Consider the following 16,697-nt stretch of genomic DNA (forward strand, 5'->3'; position numbering starts at 1 on the left):
GATACAGTCATGTTGTGTGCAATGCAATTATAATGAATTCTACATGACGTGGGATTCGCACCAGGAACCCTGTGTTTTCAAGGCAGATGATTAAGCCATTGGGCCAACAGACCTGTACTAGTGAAAAGGGAGTTCACACACATGACACACTTTCACGCAAATTGCTCAGAAATCCTTGGTTTAAATGTTTTTCAAACTGCTCAATATATTTCGGAATGGAAACTAGTGGAAAATAGTCGATCTACAAGCTCACAACGCGTTGCTATCTAAAAAGGTGTGAGATTGTAGATCGGCTATTTTCACAAGAAAGTATGTCATACATAAAAAACAACTACTCTCAAAAGCATTTCGTGTTATTGTCTAAACATTGCACATGTCTGAATTAACAGGGTCATGTTTTGTACAATGCAATTTAAATGTGAACTGTAATAAGTGGGATTCGAACCAGGGACCTTCGGCACATAAGACTCACACTCTACTGGTGGAGCTATCTAATACAGAGTCTTAGACAGTGAAAAGGGAGAATCCAACAAAACAAAACAAAAGCGCGAATGAAGTACGTCAAACATTGAAAATAACTACTTTCAAGTATGCATTTCTCGTCATCTTTAACAATTGCACATGTATTCATTGATATAGTCATGTTGTGTGCAATGCAATTATAATGAAGTCTACCTGAGGTGGGATTCGAACCGGATACCCTATGGTTTCAAGGCAGATGATTAAGCGATCAAGCTATTGAACCAACACACCTGAACCTGTGAAAAAGGGCCTCAAACATGTATTTGACACAGTTTCATGCAAATTGCTCAGAAATCCTGGATTTAAATGTTTTTCAAACTGCTCAAAATTGCAGACAATCTAAGGGCAGAGCTTACTGGTCAAAGTGATACATGTGTTCCTCATGAGTCAAGGCACATGTGTAAGCAGGTTTAACGGCTGTCGGCCAAACGAGGCATGGCTTTTGCCTGTTTAAAGTTTGCATTTTCAAAAAATTGCTATAGCGCCCCCCTTTGACCAATTGGAGTAAGATTGGTTTCAGTGATACTTGGAAGGACCCTCTACAATATTGCAAAGTGTCAAACAAATGTGAGTCTGCATGTATGTGTTAGGGGCAGATGAATAATTTAAAAAAAGCTGCAATTTTCATTGGCTTATAAAAGCTTAACGTTTTCACTTATGGAAAATCCGCTTGGTTACGTCTGTCGGCATTGGTCCAAAGTTCATGTGTATACAGTTTCGTACAGATTGCTCATAAATCCCAGGAGGAGTAGGCTTTTTACTGCTTTTTACTGCTTTTCATAGAATTCGAAATGGTGGGAGATCTAAAGGTCAGAGGTCAAAAGTCAAACAGTGAAAGTTGTTAGGCATGAGGAGACGCATGTGTGTATCGAAGTTTCATGGCTGTAGGTCGAACAGGGCATGAGCTGTACCTGTTCAAAGTTGGCATTTTCAATTGAGTGCTACAGCGCCACCCTTTGGCCAATGGTTGTGAGTTTCGGGTTTTCGCCGTTTGGCATAGCCCTCTACCATATTGCCGAATTTCATAAGAAGTGACCAGGCGGTTAGGCCAGAACTGGCAAAAACGGCGGAAGAATAATAATAATAGTGAAAGTGTAGAGATGTAATAGCTTTCGAAGCCTGATGGCTCTCGAAACCTAATGAAAGTGTAGAGATGTAATAGGGTTCGAAGCCTGATAGGCTCTCGAAACCTAATAATAGTGAAAGTGTAGAGATGTAATAGCTTTCGAAGCCTGATGGCTCTCGAAACCTAATTAAGTCTACCTGAAGTGGGATTCGAACCGGCTACCCTATGGTTTCAAGGCAGATGATTAAGCGATCAAGCTATTGAACCAACACACCTGAACCTGTGAAAAAGGGCCTCAAACATGTATTTGACACAGTTTCATGCAAATTGCTCAGAAATCCTGGATTTAAATGTTTTTCAAACTGCTCAAAATTGCAGACAATCTAAGGGCAGAGCTTACTGGTCAAAGTGATACATGTGTTCCTCATGAGTCAAGGCACATGTGTAAGCAGGTTTAACGGCTGTCGGCCAAACGAGGCATGACTTTTGCCTGTTTAAAGTTTGCATTTTCAAAAAATTGCTATAGCGCCCCCCTTTGACCAATTGGAGTAAGATTGGTTTCAGTGATACTTGGAAGGACCCTCTACAATATTGCAAAGTGTCAAACAAATGTGAGTCTGCATGTATGTGTTAGGGGCAGATGAATAATTTAAAAAAAGCTGCAATTTTCATTGGCTTATAAAAGCTTAACGTTTTCACTTATGGAAAATCCGCTAAGTTACGTTTGTCGGCATTGGTCCAAAGTTCATGTGTATACAGTTTCGTACAGATTGCTCATAAATCCCAGGAGAAGTGATTTTTTTACTGCTTTTTACTGCTTTTCATAGAATTCGAAATGGTGGGAGATCTAAAGGTCAGAGGTCAAAAGTCAGAGTGTGAAAGTTGTTAGGCATGAGGAGACGCATGTGTGCATCGAAGTTTCATGGCTGTGGGTCAAACAGGGCATGAGTTGTACCTGTTCAAAGTTGGCATATTTCAATTGAGTGCTACAGCGCCACCCTTTGGCCAATGTTTGTGAGTTTCGGGTTTTCGCCGTTTGGCATAGCCCTCTACCATATTGCCGAATTTCATAAAAAGTGACCAGGCGGTTAGGCCAGAACTGGCAAAACCGGCGGAAGAATAATAATAATGAAAGTGTAGAGATGTAATAGCTTTCGAAGCCTTACAGGCTCTCGAAACCTAACGAGCAGACGGGCATGCAAAATTTTGTTTTGTTAATCAAATTGGGTTGATCCCCAAAGAGAGAAAGGCAGGCTCAATATACTGTAGGTCCAGATCAGAGCTGTATGTGATTCATACAGTATTATACGTATATTGTCACTTTATGTATCTACAGTACTTGTGTGTGTGTGTGTGTGTGTGTGTGTGTGTGTGTGTGTGTGTGTGTGTGTGTGTGTGTGTGTGTGTGTGTGTGCGTGTGCGTGCGTGCGTGCGTGCGTGCGTGCGTGTGAGCGTGCGTGTGCGTGCGTGCGTGTGTGTGTGTGCATTCCTGGTTATTGTGTACGTATTTCTATGAGTAATCATTTAAACCTCTCCTGTTGCATTCTCTTCTTCTTTGAGTCCTTAGCCATCTCATATGTCATTCTGCCCATTTCGAGCACAGGCCACAGCTGATCTTCTGGGCTGCACCAAGGGGCATCGGCACATTCCAGCAGGTGGTACATGGTCTGCACGCCCCCCGGCCGCCCGGCCCGCCCGCCCGCCCTTAAGCCAATTTTAATATAGGATAGCTTTGGATATTTATCCTAAGCACTTACAATGTGTTTTACACACCTGTTCACCAACCTGTTCATGAGGAGCAGTAGAGGTTCAGTATGTGTGTGAGTGTGCGTGTGCGTGTGTGGGTGTACGTGCGTGCGTGCGTGCGTGCGTGCTAAAAGGATAACACAAAAAGCCCTAAGGGCTTATTTCCATTGTGGTTTTGAAGGAGGTAAGGAGTCACACTTTTTTTATGACTGTTGGTAGGGCATTCCACATTTTGGTGGCATAGCAGAACGAATGTAACCCCTTGTTTGAGCCGAACGTGGGTTGAAACGGTAAAGACACACTGAACAAGTTTTGCTCCAAACATGGAAACAGGTTGTGATATAATGACTTGGTGCCATCTCTAGGATGAAAAACCCAAATTACAACATTAGTCTTAGCTGAGAAATTAGCTATATTTCCAAGTTGATAATAAATGTTACTTACTTTTAATAGTTTAATAGTTGCACGGTGAAACAAATTGTGTCTCACATCCAGGCCTGGAATTTCGTCATTTTAGGGGCAAGGCCACTTGGCCTTTGGTGTTGTTCATTTTTTGAGGGCACAAAGGCCAAATGCCAGAGCAGGAAGACCATCAAATAAAACAAGAGTTTAGTCCACTGAAAGAATGTATTGAATTTAAGGGTTATGGATGATTTTAAATTTAATATGTAGACTATCTGCAGTGAAATAAATACATTATGGCATTTACAATCTGATCCATGCTCAGCCCTGCACCAATCAAAGTTACTGGATTGGTTTAAAGATGGGGACTCAAGAATTCAGAATCTCAACAAAAGACACTGGAAAGAAAGAAAGTGGTGCAGTCAGCTGGGGCATTAAGGCCACTGTGGCCTCAGGGCATGCATTTTTTGAGGGGCCAAACTGAGGGTCAACGACAGCCATGGCCCCTTAATGGAAACCCTGCTCACTTCTGTACATTTTGTCTTCAGGGAGCTGTGTTTTATGGATTTGTACACATCCGCTTTGAGTTTGACCTGTGTAGTATTACATTTGAACTCGTTCTCTTTGTGTGTCTGTGTGTTCTCACACTGACATGTAGTCAGTGGTGGAAAGACTTATATCATGTCTTATGTCTTGTCTTATGTCATACAACGGGGAGATTATCCACCGTGCAGCTAACAGCACCTTGCCCACAAATAAAAGAATGGTTGCAAGTAGCTCAGAGATACATGGAACCATTCTGTTATTTGGGCAAGGGGCTGTGAGCTCAGTGGTTCTCAACCTGTGGGCTGGTGGGCCGTGAGGATATTGCAAGTGGGCCCCCAAATAAATGGCAAATGATTTTAATGAGCCATTAGCCTTCAATGAAAGTATCAGCACAGGGGAAAAAGTCCCAATCATGCTCTGAAAACAAACTTCCAGCCAAGCGTGTGGCAAACAAAAGTTGTGAGTTTAATCAGATAATGTAATTATAATTAGACATTAAAATCCATGTAACATATCAAATCACTTACAATTTTCTACAGCTGGAGCAGAGAGAGGCACAGGTGGAGCAGAAAAAGAAAGGATAAGCTCTGGGAGAGATGGAGGCAGCTGCCTGTTCCAAAAGCTGGAGCGGAGACAGAAACAGTTACGGCAGATACACTGGGAGAAGCAATATTTAAAAGCCTTGGAAAACTATATGTATAGCTGATTTCTAATAATGAAAGCTCTGCAAGCAACATGCTTGGCTGATGGCTGTGTATGTGAGTTTAGGCCTATAAGCTTATTCTTTTTGTTCTTTTTGTGTTGACACTTCTATTTGTTTGTTACAAGGAGCATTATGCAAATCTAGTTCTGTTGGGAGGACATTAAATCCAAGGGCCAACATTGTGTTTCTTGATAACTATCAAAACTGTTCCAATTCAAGATCTTGAATGCACTTTTTCTTAATCATGTACTGCTTATAAACATTCATGAGTCATGACCCAAAATGAATTACGTCCTATAGCAGATAAAAAGGGAAGTGATAAATATGTCCCATAGCGTACTGCAGTTCACATTATGAAAGGGGTCATCATCTTTATGTGAAATTTGTGTAGGCTTGTGTTGCTAAATTTCATTAAACTCAAAGAGGTGCAAAATGTCTCTGTCCATCTATGAATAACAAGAACTCGAACACCATCTATTCAATGCTCGGCAACCAGTGACTAGCAAGTTTGATTGTGCTGATTGTGCATTTTGAGGATCAGCGAATGGAGACCACAAGGTAGCAATGCGCAGCACCACTTTTGGTCAGTCATCTTATTCAGTGAAAGGGATACACTTGTGGAATGCCCTACCAACTGAAATAAAAAAACTAACTGATCTCAAAATATTTAATGAAAAGGTTAAATACTGGCTGAAATCAAACCAAAGCTGTGAACACTAATGTTAGGCACGTTTTTAAACGTAAATGTCACTGCTTTCATTAATGTAATTTGGGAATGTTATTGTACTTGTTTAGATTAGAGCTTCATGCATGTCCTTTTTGTAACAGAACTTTTTAGGTAGACATTTATATAGAAAGGTCTAACCAGGGAGTGGGGTCGCAAATTAGCCTTGGCTATAAACCCCTTGTACAATTGCAACGGTTTCATGTTTTTATAACTGATTCATTGTTTTTTGTATTGTCCCTGTCAAATAAACATATAAATAAAAATAAAAAAATGTATTGTCAAATAAAATGCTCAAACAAAGTGTAGTTAAACATTTTATTGCAGCAAAACCTCATCTTCAATAAAGTAACAATGCCCTTCAGCACCATGGATAGTGCCCAAGATTATCAAAAAGATAGAAGACAACTCAATGTAACCCCTTTCAAACATGGCATAATGGAGTAAATTTTAGGTAAAGGGTTTCCAAAATCTCCAAAAGATGTCTTTAAAAAAATTGAAAAATGTACTAACAATTCTAAAAGTTGAAAAATAGATTCATGAAAAACAACCCATTTCTTTCTGCCCCATACAGTCTCTTCAGCTGTCACTTTCACTGGGCAAGAAGGGTAGAGCCTAGATCACCATTGGCAGTATGACACCGCCCACTTCCTTCTTGTCTCGTTCTTGCATTCTGCCAATAGCAAGCAGGTAGGGTAAGGATTGGCAGATCATATTTATCATTAAATTATACGCTGTTTACACTTGATGCAGATGAAGAAGTCTCTCTTTCTGCAGTGGTCGCTCTCTGCGACTGTCTCCGCTGAAGAGGTGTTTCTTTCGGCACCAGTTCCTTCTCTTTCTTTTCCAGTTTTATCTCATTGTTGTCCAGCCCTCTCTCTATCTGCTCTAGTCGTCGTCTTCTCTTCGCCACCTGTGTCTCCATCTTCTCCAACTGTCTCTCCCTTTTGTCCAACTCTCTCTCTCTCTTCTCCAGCTGCTTCCATTCCTTAGGTAGCAATTTCTTGTCAGGGCCTCCGGCTGAAAGCTTTTGCTTCTTCTTTGGTGTTGCTGTGGGCTTGCAGTGTTTCCAGCGATTCCATCCACTCATTTTCACAAGCTGTTCTAAGGCTTTGGTAATTGGAGGTGTTTTAATAGCTCTCGATGGGGGCGTGGCTTTTACCCCCCCTAACAAAGAGGCTTCATAAAGGCATGACATTAGTTTAATGTTGCAAATGTTGTGCTTTCTTAAATGTGTCTATGCAAGTGAGAAGAGAAACTGATTATTTCGCCTCAGTCGCCTGGATAAAATGCATAGGAAATGATTATTATTATAGACTGATGAATGATAGACATTCAAAATGCAGTGATCAACCTAATGGTCAACAGGTGTCTGGCACCTGATCACATGGATGGATAGAGACAGAGACCATTTTCACTGAAGAGTTTCAGCAACAATAGAAACGTCATGAACACGCGCGCGCGCGCGCACGCACGCACACACACACACACACACACACACACACACACACACACACACACACACACACACACACACACACACACACACACACACACACACACACACACACACACACACACACACACACACACACACACACACACACACACACACACACACACACACACACACACAGACAGATAGACAATTATTTTCACAGTCTGTACACTTCCCTTGCTATACATGAATACACATACACGAATAATGAAAAGGACTTGAGAATACCTTATGCAATGGTGCCATCTGCTGTACACTGGACGCATTACCATTCTGCACAGAACTGAGTGGGAATGTGTGTTGTGTGTATATGGTTTATCTGTGTGAAAAGTGAAAACCAATTCATGTATAGGCTATCACAAACAAATAAAAAGGGTGTAGAAACTCATTCAATAGAGTATTTCTGAATTATTTCTTTCTTCCGAAAGCTTGTGATCGGTTAATGTCGGCACACAACGGGGGACAAAACGGGTGCCCGCCCCTCTGCTCCGGCGCCGGTGACGTCAGCGCTGCGCCGCCTCAGTCAGTCTGCGCTGCTGGTTGACGGAAGGAAGAAGGTATAACAATATGTTCATTTGTCCTGTCATGTTTTCTACACATTTAACGTACTGATCTGCAATTATAGTATTTGAGCTTGTGAATATGCAGACACATATTTAAATATCAACTTTAAATGCACTTTTTCAAGTTTCATAGTAGACGTGTGTTAAGTTTCATGATTTCAGTTGTTTATTTTGATGTAGGTCTACAGGTATGTGGATTGTTTGTTCTTTTATTTTGATTGTTGGTTGTGTTTGGCATATTGGTGCGCTGTATGTGGTATTTTCATGTCGTTAGTTAGTCAGAAGAAGCTTTTTGCTGTTAATGTTCCCCCTTGGATTACTGCTTGGGGATGGGAGTTGTGGGGGGGTTTGAAATACAGGGGGCTGAGCTCAAGTATTTGGATACTTGAGCTCAGCCCCCTGTAGGCCTATTTCAAACTTTGCATCATGGGGCACTACATTACCTGATTTTAAAAGGTCAACATTATACATCTGCTGCACTCTGCAAACATTACATTGATCTAATTTACATGTTTTATTTTTATATGGACAATTACTTGCAGAGAATCCTCAAATCAATGGCACTTAATACTTAATTGTTGTTTATTGCTGTAATATTTAGCAGTTTATGTTGCACAAATATGAATCATATCACGTGTCCGGGTAGCTCAGTCGGTAAAGCTCTCGACTTTGGACTACAAGGTCATGGGTTCGATCCCGCACACCGCCAACTCAGCCCATGAGTATTATAACTTGGGTGTGGCTACTGACTAGTCATGCGGAACGTATGGAGCTGATGGTATGTGTGGTGCTCCACCTCAGCAATCCATCTCCCATGGGTCTAGTGCATTGTAACAGGGACAGACTCCTGCGTTATCGGCTGATACCGACAATAAGCCTCTCCCGACTAACTTGTTCGCCCGATGGCAGATTGGACTGACACTGCTATTTGCCACACTTGTCCGTACACCCATTTAACCAATATCTGTGAACTTAAGTATTTCACAAAGCAGGATTATCAAGTTAGCTAGATAACTTAAAAAGCGTTATGAAATATTATTATCAATCATCATCAACATACATAACTAACATAGCAATCTTGGGAAAATTCAAATTGATTCCCAAATTAAATTGAAACAAATACTGGCTGATAATTTGGTGGTCTGAAAGCGCTATAACTAACATTAAAAAACATATTTTGTTTATTTAATTAAAGAGTACAGTCTAGACCTGCTCTTTGTGAAAAGTGCTGGTAACTAAATTGGACAGTGGGTGCACTACTATATTAGTCATCATGCAAAGTGTACTATAGATCAGTGGTTCTCAACACGTGGGTCGGGATCTCCAGGGGGGTCCCCAAATGATTTTGGGGGTGTCCCCAGATAATTTTTGCATAATGTGCAACATTGTTTTAACTGTAAACAAACCATCTAAATGTGACTATAAAACGGGACCTTTTTGATACCTATAAAATAAAATTAAATAATAAGACCATTAATGCGTCAAACGTAATCAGCAAACTATACTATAACAAATGGCCAAACATTGGCCAAATTCTCAAATATTACCTAAGAAAGAGGCAAACATTTTGAAAATAGTTGATTTACAAGCACACAGCACCTCGCAGTGCGAGGCGTTGAACTGAGTCAAACTAAATCAACTCCTACAATCTGTGGAACCGAGTCAAACTAAATAAACTCCCACAATTTTGCAAGTGCTTGTCAGGGTGGGGGGGTTCCCAGTTAAAATATGATTATTTTGGGGGGTCACGTCTGAAAAGGTTGAGAACCACTGCTATAGATCATCATGTGAGTTTGTGCTGGAGGAGGAGGGTTTTGTTGTGTTATCTGAGGGAGACAGCATGTAGACTGCATTTCATTGAGACTGCATATCTGAGATTTCTGTTCTTTTTTTGTACAGACAACCACCATTCTGCTGCCAGTAAAAGGGGGAAGCAACCAGCAGCCGTTTGTCTTCCGGGTCATTTCACAACCCAGATCTCACAGAGGTTAAAGGGTGTTCAGCCAGCCAGATAAAAGACTGTCCATTACACATATCAACGTACCGTATCAAAGAGAACTCTCTCGGAATGTATCTTCACAGACACAGTATAAACACAGAGTAGACTGCTATAGTTGATGAAAATGAGTGAGCCACCGAAAAAAAAGAGGTGTGTTCAAAGAAATTGTAATAGTTTTGTAGAGAGGCCTCGGCCCACACCAGCATCCCTACCAGAAGAAGGTCTGCTGTCAGATTTGGAAAAAGAAGCACCACCAGCACCACCACCACCAATACTGGAGGAGAGAGAAGAGGAGTCCCAGCAGGCCCCTGTTTCCGCTGTGTCTGCTCCTACGGAGTGTATGGATACCTGCTGCCAGGAAACAGAATCCCTCACCCCAGTTCAGCCAGTTATTGCCAAGAAGGAAACTGGCAGGTGTTATGGAAATAATGTGGAGCGCTATTGTAACCAAGACTGGTACGCAAGTCGAGACTGGCTTGTGTTGTGCAGCACTCGAAAGCGGCTGATATGTCACGTTTGCCGCTTTGCCGCGTCTCGCAACCTAATCACGTTCTCCAATAGCGGCGAGGATAGCTTCTCCACTACGGGTGTAGGCAATTGGAAGAAATGCCCCCAAATCCTGGACAGGCATGCGAAAAGTTTGAAACACAAGATGGCTGTTAAGAAGAGGCGTTCCTACACACGACCATTTCCAGAGCAAGCTCCGCTGTCAGACGAGGAGGAAGAGGCACCATCACCACCACTGGAGGAGAGCGAAGAGGAGTCTCCTGTTTACACTACATGTGGTTCTACGGTGTGTATGGATACCTGCTGCCAGGAAACCGAATTCCTCTCCCCAGCTCAGCCATTTATTACTAAGAAGGAAACTGCCAGGGCTTATGGAACTAAAGTGGAGCGCTATTGTAACCCAGAATGGTACACAAGTCGAGACTGGCTTGTGTTGTGCAGTACTCGAAAGCGGCTGATATGTCACGTTTGCCGTTTTGCCGCATCTCACAACTTAATAAAGCTCTCAAAATGCGGCGAGGAAAACTTCTTGACTGCAGGTGTAAACAATTGGAAAAAATGCCCCCAGATCCTGGACACGCACGAGAAAAGTTTGAAACACCAGGAGGCTGTGCAGAAGAGGCTTTCCTACAAACTGCAGACATCCATTAAGCCGGTAGATCTGTCTGCTGAACAGAGCCATAGGCAAGAGGGCATCCTGCAGCAACTCCACTGTCTGCGCTTTCTTGTGAGGCAAGGCCTCACTATCAGGGGGCATGACGATAAGGAGTCAAACTTCCGTCAGCTGACTAGCTTAGTGACAAGAAAAAACAAAGTGCTGGAAAGTTTCATGGCCACAGGTAAATACTTCTCCCATGATATCCTGAACGAACTGCTACAGCACATGTATCGGGTCTCGTTCAATGCGCTGCTGGCCACTATCAGAGGTGCAAGACATTATGCCATAGTTGTGGATGAGACCAGGGACGTAAGTGGTAAAGAGCAGCTGTCCTTTTCACTTCGATGGGTCTCAGGGGACTACACTGTGCATGAAGACTTCATCGGGATGCATGAATGCCCAGACGCTGATGCTCAGTCCATAATGCACACAATCGAGGACGTTCTGTGCCGGTGTGGTCTCGATATTATGGATATGCGGGGCCAGACCTATGACGGTGCATCTGTGCTGCGGGGGCAAATGTCAGCGGTGGCCAACCAAGTTAAGGAGAAAAATCCAAAAGCCCTTTCCATCCACAGCATGAGTCACAGCCTCAACTTGATTCTCCAAGAGGTTGCATCCAAGTGTCCAATGGTTAGGGGGGCCCTATCGCTCGTTCACGACATTCACAAGATGATTGCCTCTTCACCGAAAAGGCTGGATATCTTTGCGAAAATGCGTGTCTCTCTCTCCTCCATAAAGCCTGTCGATGTAGGCAGTCTGAAACCCATCTGCCCTGCTCGTTGGACCTGCAGAATATCAGCTGTGAAATCCCTACTGGATAACTATGAGGGTGTGTATTATACACTGGATGAGATGATAAATGCAGGGGTTATGACAGAGGCCGTCAAAAAGGCCCCTGGGGTGAAGGCACTGATGACCCAGTTTGAAGTCCACCTGGGCTTGAAGGTTTTCCTCCACCTGTTCTCCTCTGCTGAGAAGGTGGCACGTGCCCTTCAGACTAAGGACATAATAAGCACAGAAACTGTGCAGTCCAATGTGAACATGCTCAGTGCGCACTATCGGGGAATGAGGTCAGAAGCATTCTTTCATGAAATTTATGAAAGCGCAAAAACAGCACTGACCCAAGCTCCCACCCTGCCTCCAATACAACGACCGTCTTGCCGCTATGAAGATTTTGTCGCGCCATATGCATTGCTAAACCCAGAAGAGCTATACAGGAGCCGGTTCTTTGAGGTGCTCGACCAGTTGACTTCTGAACTGGCCAGTAGATTTGACCAGCCCACCCTGCATCTCCTGTCTCACATCGAAAATCTCCTGCTCGCTGCTGTCAACAGGTGAGAGTATTATTTTCTGTTGTTCATGGCTTTGTACTGTATGTCTACTGTTTGTAGTAAGCACTTGGTTTATTTTAAGAACAGATAAGAAATTTGAAATCTTTTTAGATTATTATTTTTGTCAAAAAGGTCCCTACACACTGCTAGTTAATTGTTTTACTATTAATTCACCTACATTTTAACTGCTTGTTTGTCATTGGTATGCCCACACAGAGCACGAATATTATGCTTATTAAAGTGAAGTAATTCATTTTTGAAAGGTCGATTTTTCACGGATAATAAAAGCATCAACCTATATGAATGAGGCATCACCAAATTAATTGTTTGATGTGAAATATTCACCTTGTTCATTACATTTGTCACGCTCCCGGTGTGTACGGACCTTTTAGGCTTATAATTAGCAACATTATTGTTATGAACAGTTATTATTGCTATGGACATTGAAATGGATGAGTATACTGTACTATGCACTACCTCTCTTATATGTTGCTATTATCATCCTATAATTATGCCTATTATTGTTTTAACAGGTCAGATGAAGGGCCAGTGGAAATCCCCTACGATGTTGTCGTTCATTGTATTGGAGACGTGGACATGGCAAAGCTCTGCACACAGCTGACAATGCTCCCAAGCCTTTTGACTGACCACAACAGGACAAGTGAGCACTTCACAAGCGTAACCAAGATAGCATCACTGGTCGATGTGCTGGCAGCAGCGGGAGATGCAGCAGAACGTTTTAGTGAGGTCGACAAGCTACTGCGGCTCTACCTAATGGTGCCGATGACGAATGCTACTGCTGAACGGAGTTCCTCAAGCCTCCGTCAGCTGCAAAACTGTTCTGCAATGATGACCGAAAAACGCCTCAACCACTTACTTTTCATGCACATCCACAAAAAGTTGACCGATGAGTTGGACATGAACGAGGTTTTGAAAAGCTTTTGTTTTGGGAATGACAGGCGAATCCAGTACTTTGGGCAATAGGGGAATAACTGTAACTGTCTGCTATTTTTTTTAAATCGTGAGCATTTTTGCAATGCTTTTAATTTATATATTTTTAAAGCGAACATTTGTAACTCAGATCTTTGCTTCAGGAGGTCCCTGTAACAAAATATTTTACAAATGTTCGCTTTATAAAATATATATTCAAAGATTAGCAAAATATTTCACGATTTAAAAAAAATAGCAGATCTACAAACTCATAGAGTGGCACTCGGTGCTGCGCTATGAGCTTGTATATCTGCTCTTTTTGAATAGCCTAAGAAATCTAAAATGACAGTGATCCATTCCCGGATTGAATGGGTTAAGTGGTACAGATTGGTGGGCCGCGAACGCTTTCCTAACTTTCAAGTGGGCCAGAAAAGATTGAGAACCACTGCTATAGCCCATCTCCTCCACTCTCTCTCTCTCACTGGCTCATGATCAACGAGGTGCATTGTTGGCATTCAAGGTACAACATTTACAGTACATTTACAACAGATGAATTTTGCCCTCCCTAATGGTTCCTAGAAAACAAGATGCTCTATCAAGAATACATAATACTCAGGATTTGCACAATTTCTGAGTTCAAAATACGTCTTTGGAGGAAAAATAAATATCGGTGTGATACTGTATATATTTTTTGTACTCTACTAACTACATTTGAAGTGCACACAGTAACAGCTTCCCTCCCTATTGTGATGAGAACAAAATGAGTCATCAAAAATGTGTATGTGTCCATAGGTAATTATTATATTCTCCAACTACTCGCTAAAGTGGGTCATTAACACATCCCAGGATTAATTGCCTGTAAATGGCTTGAAGACTGGTGAAGTTATGGCCTTCTATATTCCCATATTTCCTGTCCTTTTATGCCTCCCGTGTGGGCGTGTGTGTGTGTAATATATATCTATATACCTGTATATGTCGTTGCTGTGTCAGAATCCTCTTATTACCTTTTAACTCATTGAGTGCCATTGTGCCACGTGTTTGACGTGTTTTTGAAAAAAATGTAAAAGAAAAATCTTCAGATATCCTTATTTGAAGATTTGCAGCTCCACCCACTCCTTGTTTAACTTATAAATGAAAAAGGCTGTATCTCGCTTCCTAAGCATTTTTCTTTTTACTTTGAAAAAATCTCTGTCACTGGGACAACATAGCCAGAAATAAGTCTGGTACTCGGTGAGTTAAGTTTTTCCGTAAATTAGCTTGAGCTTGTAGATCTTTTTTATTTTATTTGAATCCTGAAAATTAAGAGTTGGCATTTTTATTTTATTTTTGAACCACAGATTGCGTAGCCTATAGTTGGTTGGTGATGTTGCTGCAACAAAATGCTGAATAAAATGTGTTATTATGAATAACATCTTTATTTAATCATGTGAGTTGTCTGACTGAACTAACTGCTGAAAGTGTTGGCAGCATTCAGCAGTGAAGTGAAGACAGATTCTGGTCTTTGCCTCAACACCTCTGGATGATCAAACTCCACAACCTGTGCATGTGAAAGAAAGAAAACATTTTATGTTGTCAGTTAACACTGACAACATAAAGGTCTCCAGTTCATACTGGCAACATAACGGAGTCTCCAGTATACAGGTTCTCTTCCTGTGTTCCATGATCAGCTCCATGGTCTTGTCGAAGTTGAGAGACGTGTCAAATTGCATTGCTAACTTGCTAACTTAATCACCAAGTTAGAGCTATGCATGGCTACACAATCATGTTACAGGGAGTTGAAGAGGAGGCTCAGAAAAGAATCAGTGTGGCTGAGGTATTAGTAGACCCTATCTTCACTACCTGGTATTGACAGAAAGTCCAGGATCTGCCTGCACAGGTTGGAGTTGAGTCCTATAGGTCCCTGAGCTTGGTGTTCAGTCTGGAGAAACTGTGTTGAATACTGAGCTGTACCCCATGAACAGCATTCTAGGAGTTCCTTTTCTACAGGTGGGTGAGGGCAGTGTGGAGTGTCTGTGGATCTGTTTTGCCAGTAGGCAAATTGGGGAGGGTAGAGGGTGCACGGTTATTCCTGTTATTCCATTTCCTAGAGAGAATATAACTGACTCCAGTACATATCCAGAACTGTTCAGGTTGAGAAACTTTACCAAGAGTATCCATTCGGTAGCTAACATTATTGTAGTCATGGCTAGTTGACCCTTACTGAATAATCTTTATAGTGATACAGCAGGTAGTGTAGGGTGATAGGTATAGCTATCACTGGTTATTCGCTGCTGGGAGAGGCTAGTCTGACATGACTGCATCCTCAAACGATAACAGGGCCTAAAGAAAAAAGTAATAATAATGGGAAAATGGTGTGTCTATCAAGATTGTATACTAGTAGAAGTGTAGAAGTTTTGCGGTAAAAATGTAAAAGATATCTTTGTGTGTGTGTTTGTGTATATACAGTATATATTAAATTAATATATACTGTATACTGTATATGTACAGTATACAGTGTATGTATCCTAAAATCTTATATAAGTGTAATATCATATATTCATTAAATGTATCGATTACTTAAATAATTGCAGCTCTATTTTGAACTTTTGGTTACAGGGCAGTACCCAATGGCCACACATTAGAGAGAGTTTTACCTTGAGTCAAAGCAGTGAGACATTGAAAAGACATTTTTGAAAATCATTGTCACGTAAATCATGCCCAAAATAGGGATGCCAGGTTGAAACTTGACTACCGTATATAGGTTATTCTGAGTCACTATGGCAAAGTACATTTCCAGTAAAGTCTTTCACTCTTTCACTTTCACAAGAAACGTAGGTTATATTCATTATTGTTCTAAACAAATGTGAGGCACATGCCACAGCCTGTGGGCATTGTACATCAGCACCTGTGGTCCACAGACCAAATCAAATCCAGTCAAACCTGATTCCTGACGTGAAGGAATGAGGATATTATTGTAATGACCGTTGGGTTGGAGATTCCCAGAGGGAGTTTTCCTCCCGACAGAAAGTGATTACAGCTCCTACATGGTCACTGGAAGGTATTTTCTGCATCAGAATGGCTTGGCTACATTCTTGGGGTTTATATTTCAAACATCATAGCTCAATCAGAGGCTCCTGCCAGAAAGTGATTGCAGCTCCTACTGTACCTGGTCACTGGAAGGTACTTTCTGCATCTATTATTTTCTGGCTTGGTTTTATTCTTGGGGGTTATATCTAAAACATTATAGCCCAATGTATAATTATCAATACAGATATTGGGGATGGAGGAGATGTTTTCTTGGTGTCCGTGTCCGTGTGTGTGTCCGTGTGTCCGTGTGTCCGTGTGTGTGTGTCCGTGTGTGTGTGTGTCCGTGTCGTGTGTGTGTGTGTGTGTGTGTGTGTGTGTGTGTGTGTGTGTACAGTATGTACATTTCCCTTGTCAATGACCAGAATTCTGTCTGTCTCCAGGACAGTGCCAATGCATTGTGCGACGGTGAGGACTGTACAGCTGTAGAAAACAT

General features: G+C 41.8%; 1 protein-coding gene across 1 annotated transcript; it reads left to right on the forward strand.

Annotated features, from left to right (window-relative positions):
• The first annotated feature begins 10,273 nt into the window (after positions 1-10,273).
• On the forward strand, positions 10,274-14,173 carry LOC311046192 (zinc finger MYM-type protein 1-like). The gene is made up of 2 exons (XM_084058375.1): positions 10,274-12,271; positions 12,802-14,173. Exons 1-2 carry the CDS (start codon positions 10,422-10,424, stop codon positions 13,250-13,252), a joined length of 2,301 nt encoding a protein of 766 aa, XP_083914501.1. The 5' UTR covers positions 10,274-10,421; the 3' UTR covers positions 13,253-14,173.
• Positions 14,174-16,697: the final 2,524 nt, after the last annotated feature.

This window comes from Gymnoscopelus microlampas (assembly GCF_963454915.1).
Source record: "Gymnoscopelus microlampas genome assembly, chromosome: 1".
Classification (NCBI taxonomy): Eukaryota; Metazoa; Chordata; class Actinopteri; order Myctophiformes; family Myctophidae; genus Gymnoscopelus; species Gymnoscopelus microlampas.

What these genes read in the sequence shown, in the direction of transcription:
- LOC311046192 (XM_084058375.1), top strand. Translation starts at nt 10,422, where the DNA reads ATGGCTGTTAAGAAGAGGCGTTCCTACACACGACCATTTCCAGAGCAA. An exon ending in CTGCTCGCTGCTGTCAACAG is followed by an intron (nt 12,272 to 12,801) that starts GTGAGAGTATTA and finishes TTGTTTTAACAG; the next exon opens with GTCAGATGAAGGGCCAGTGG.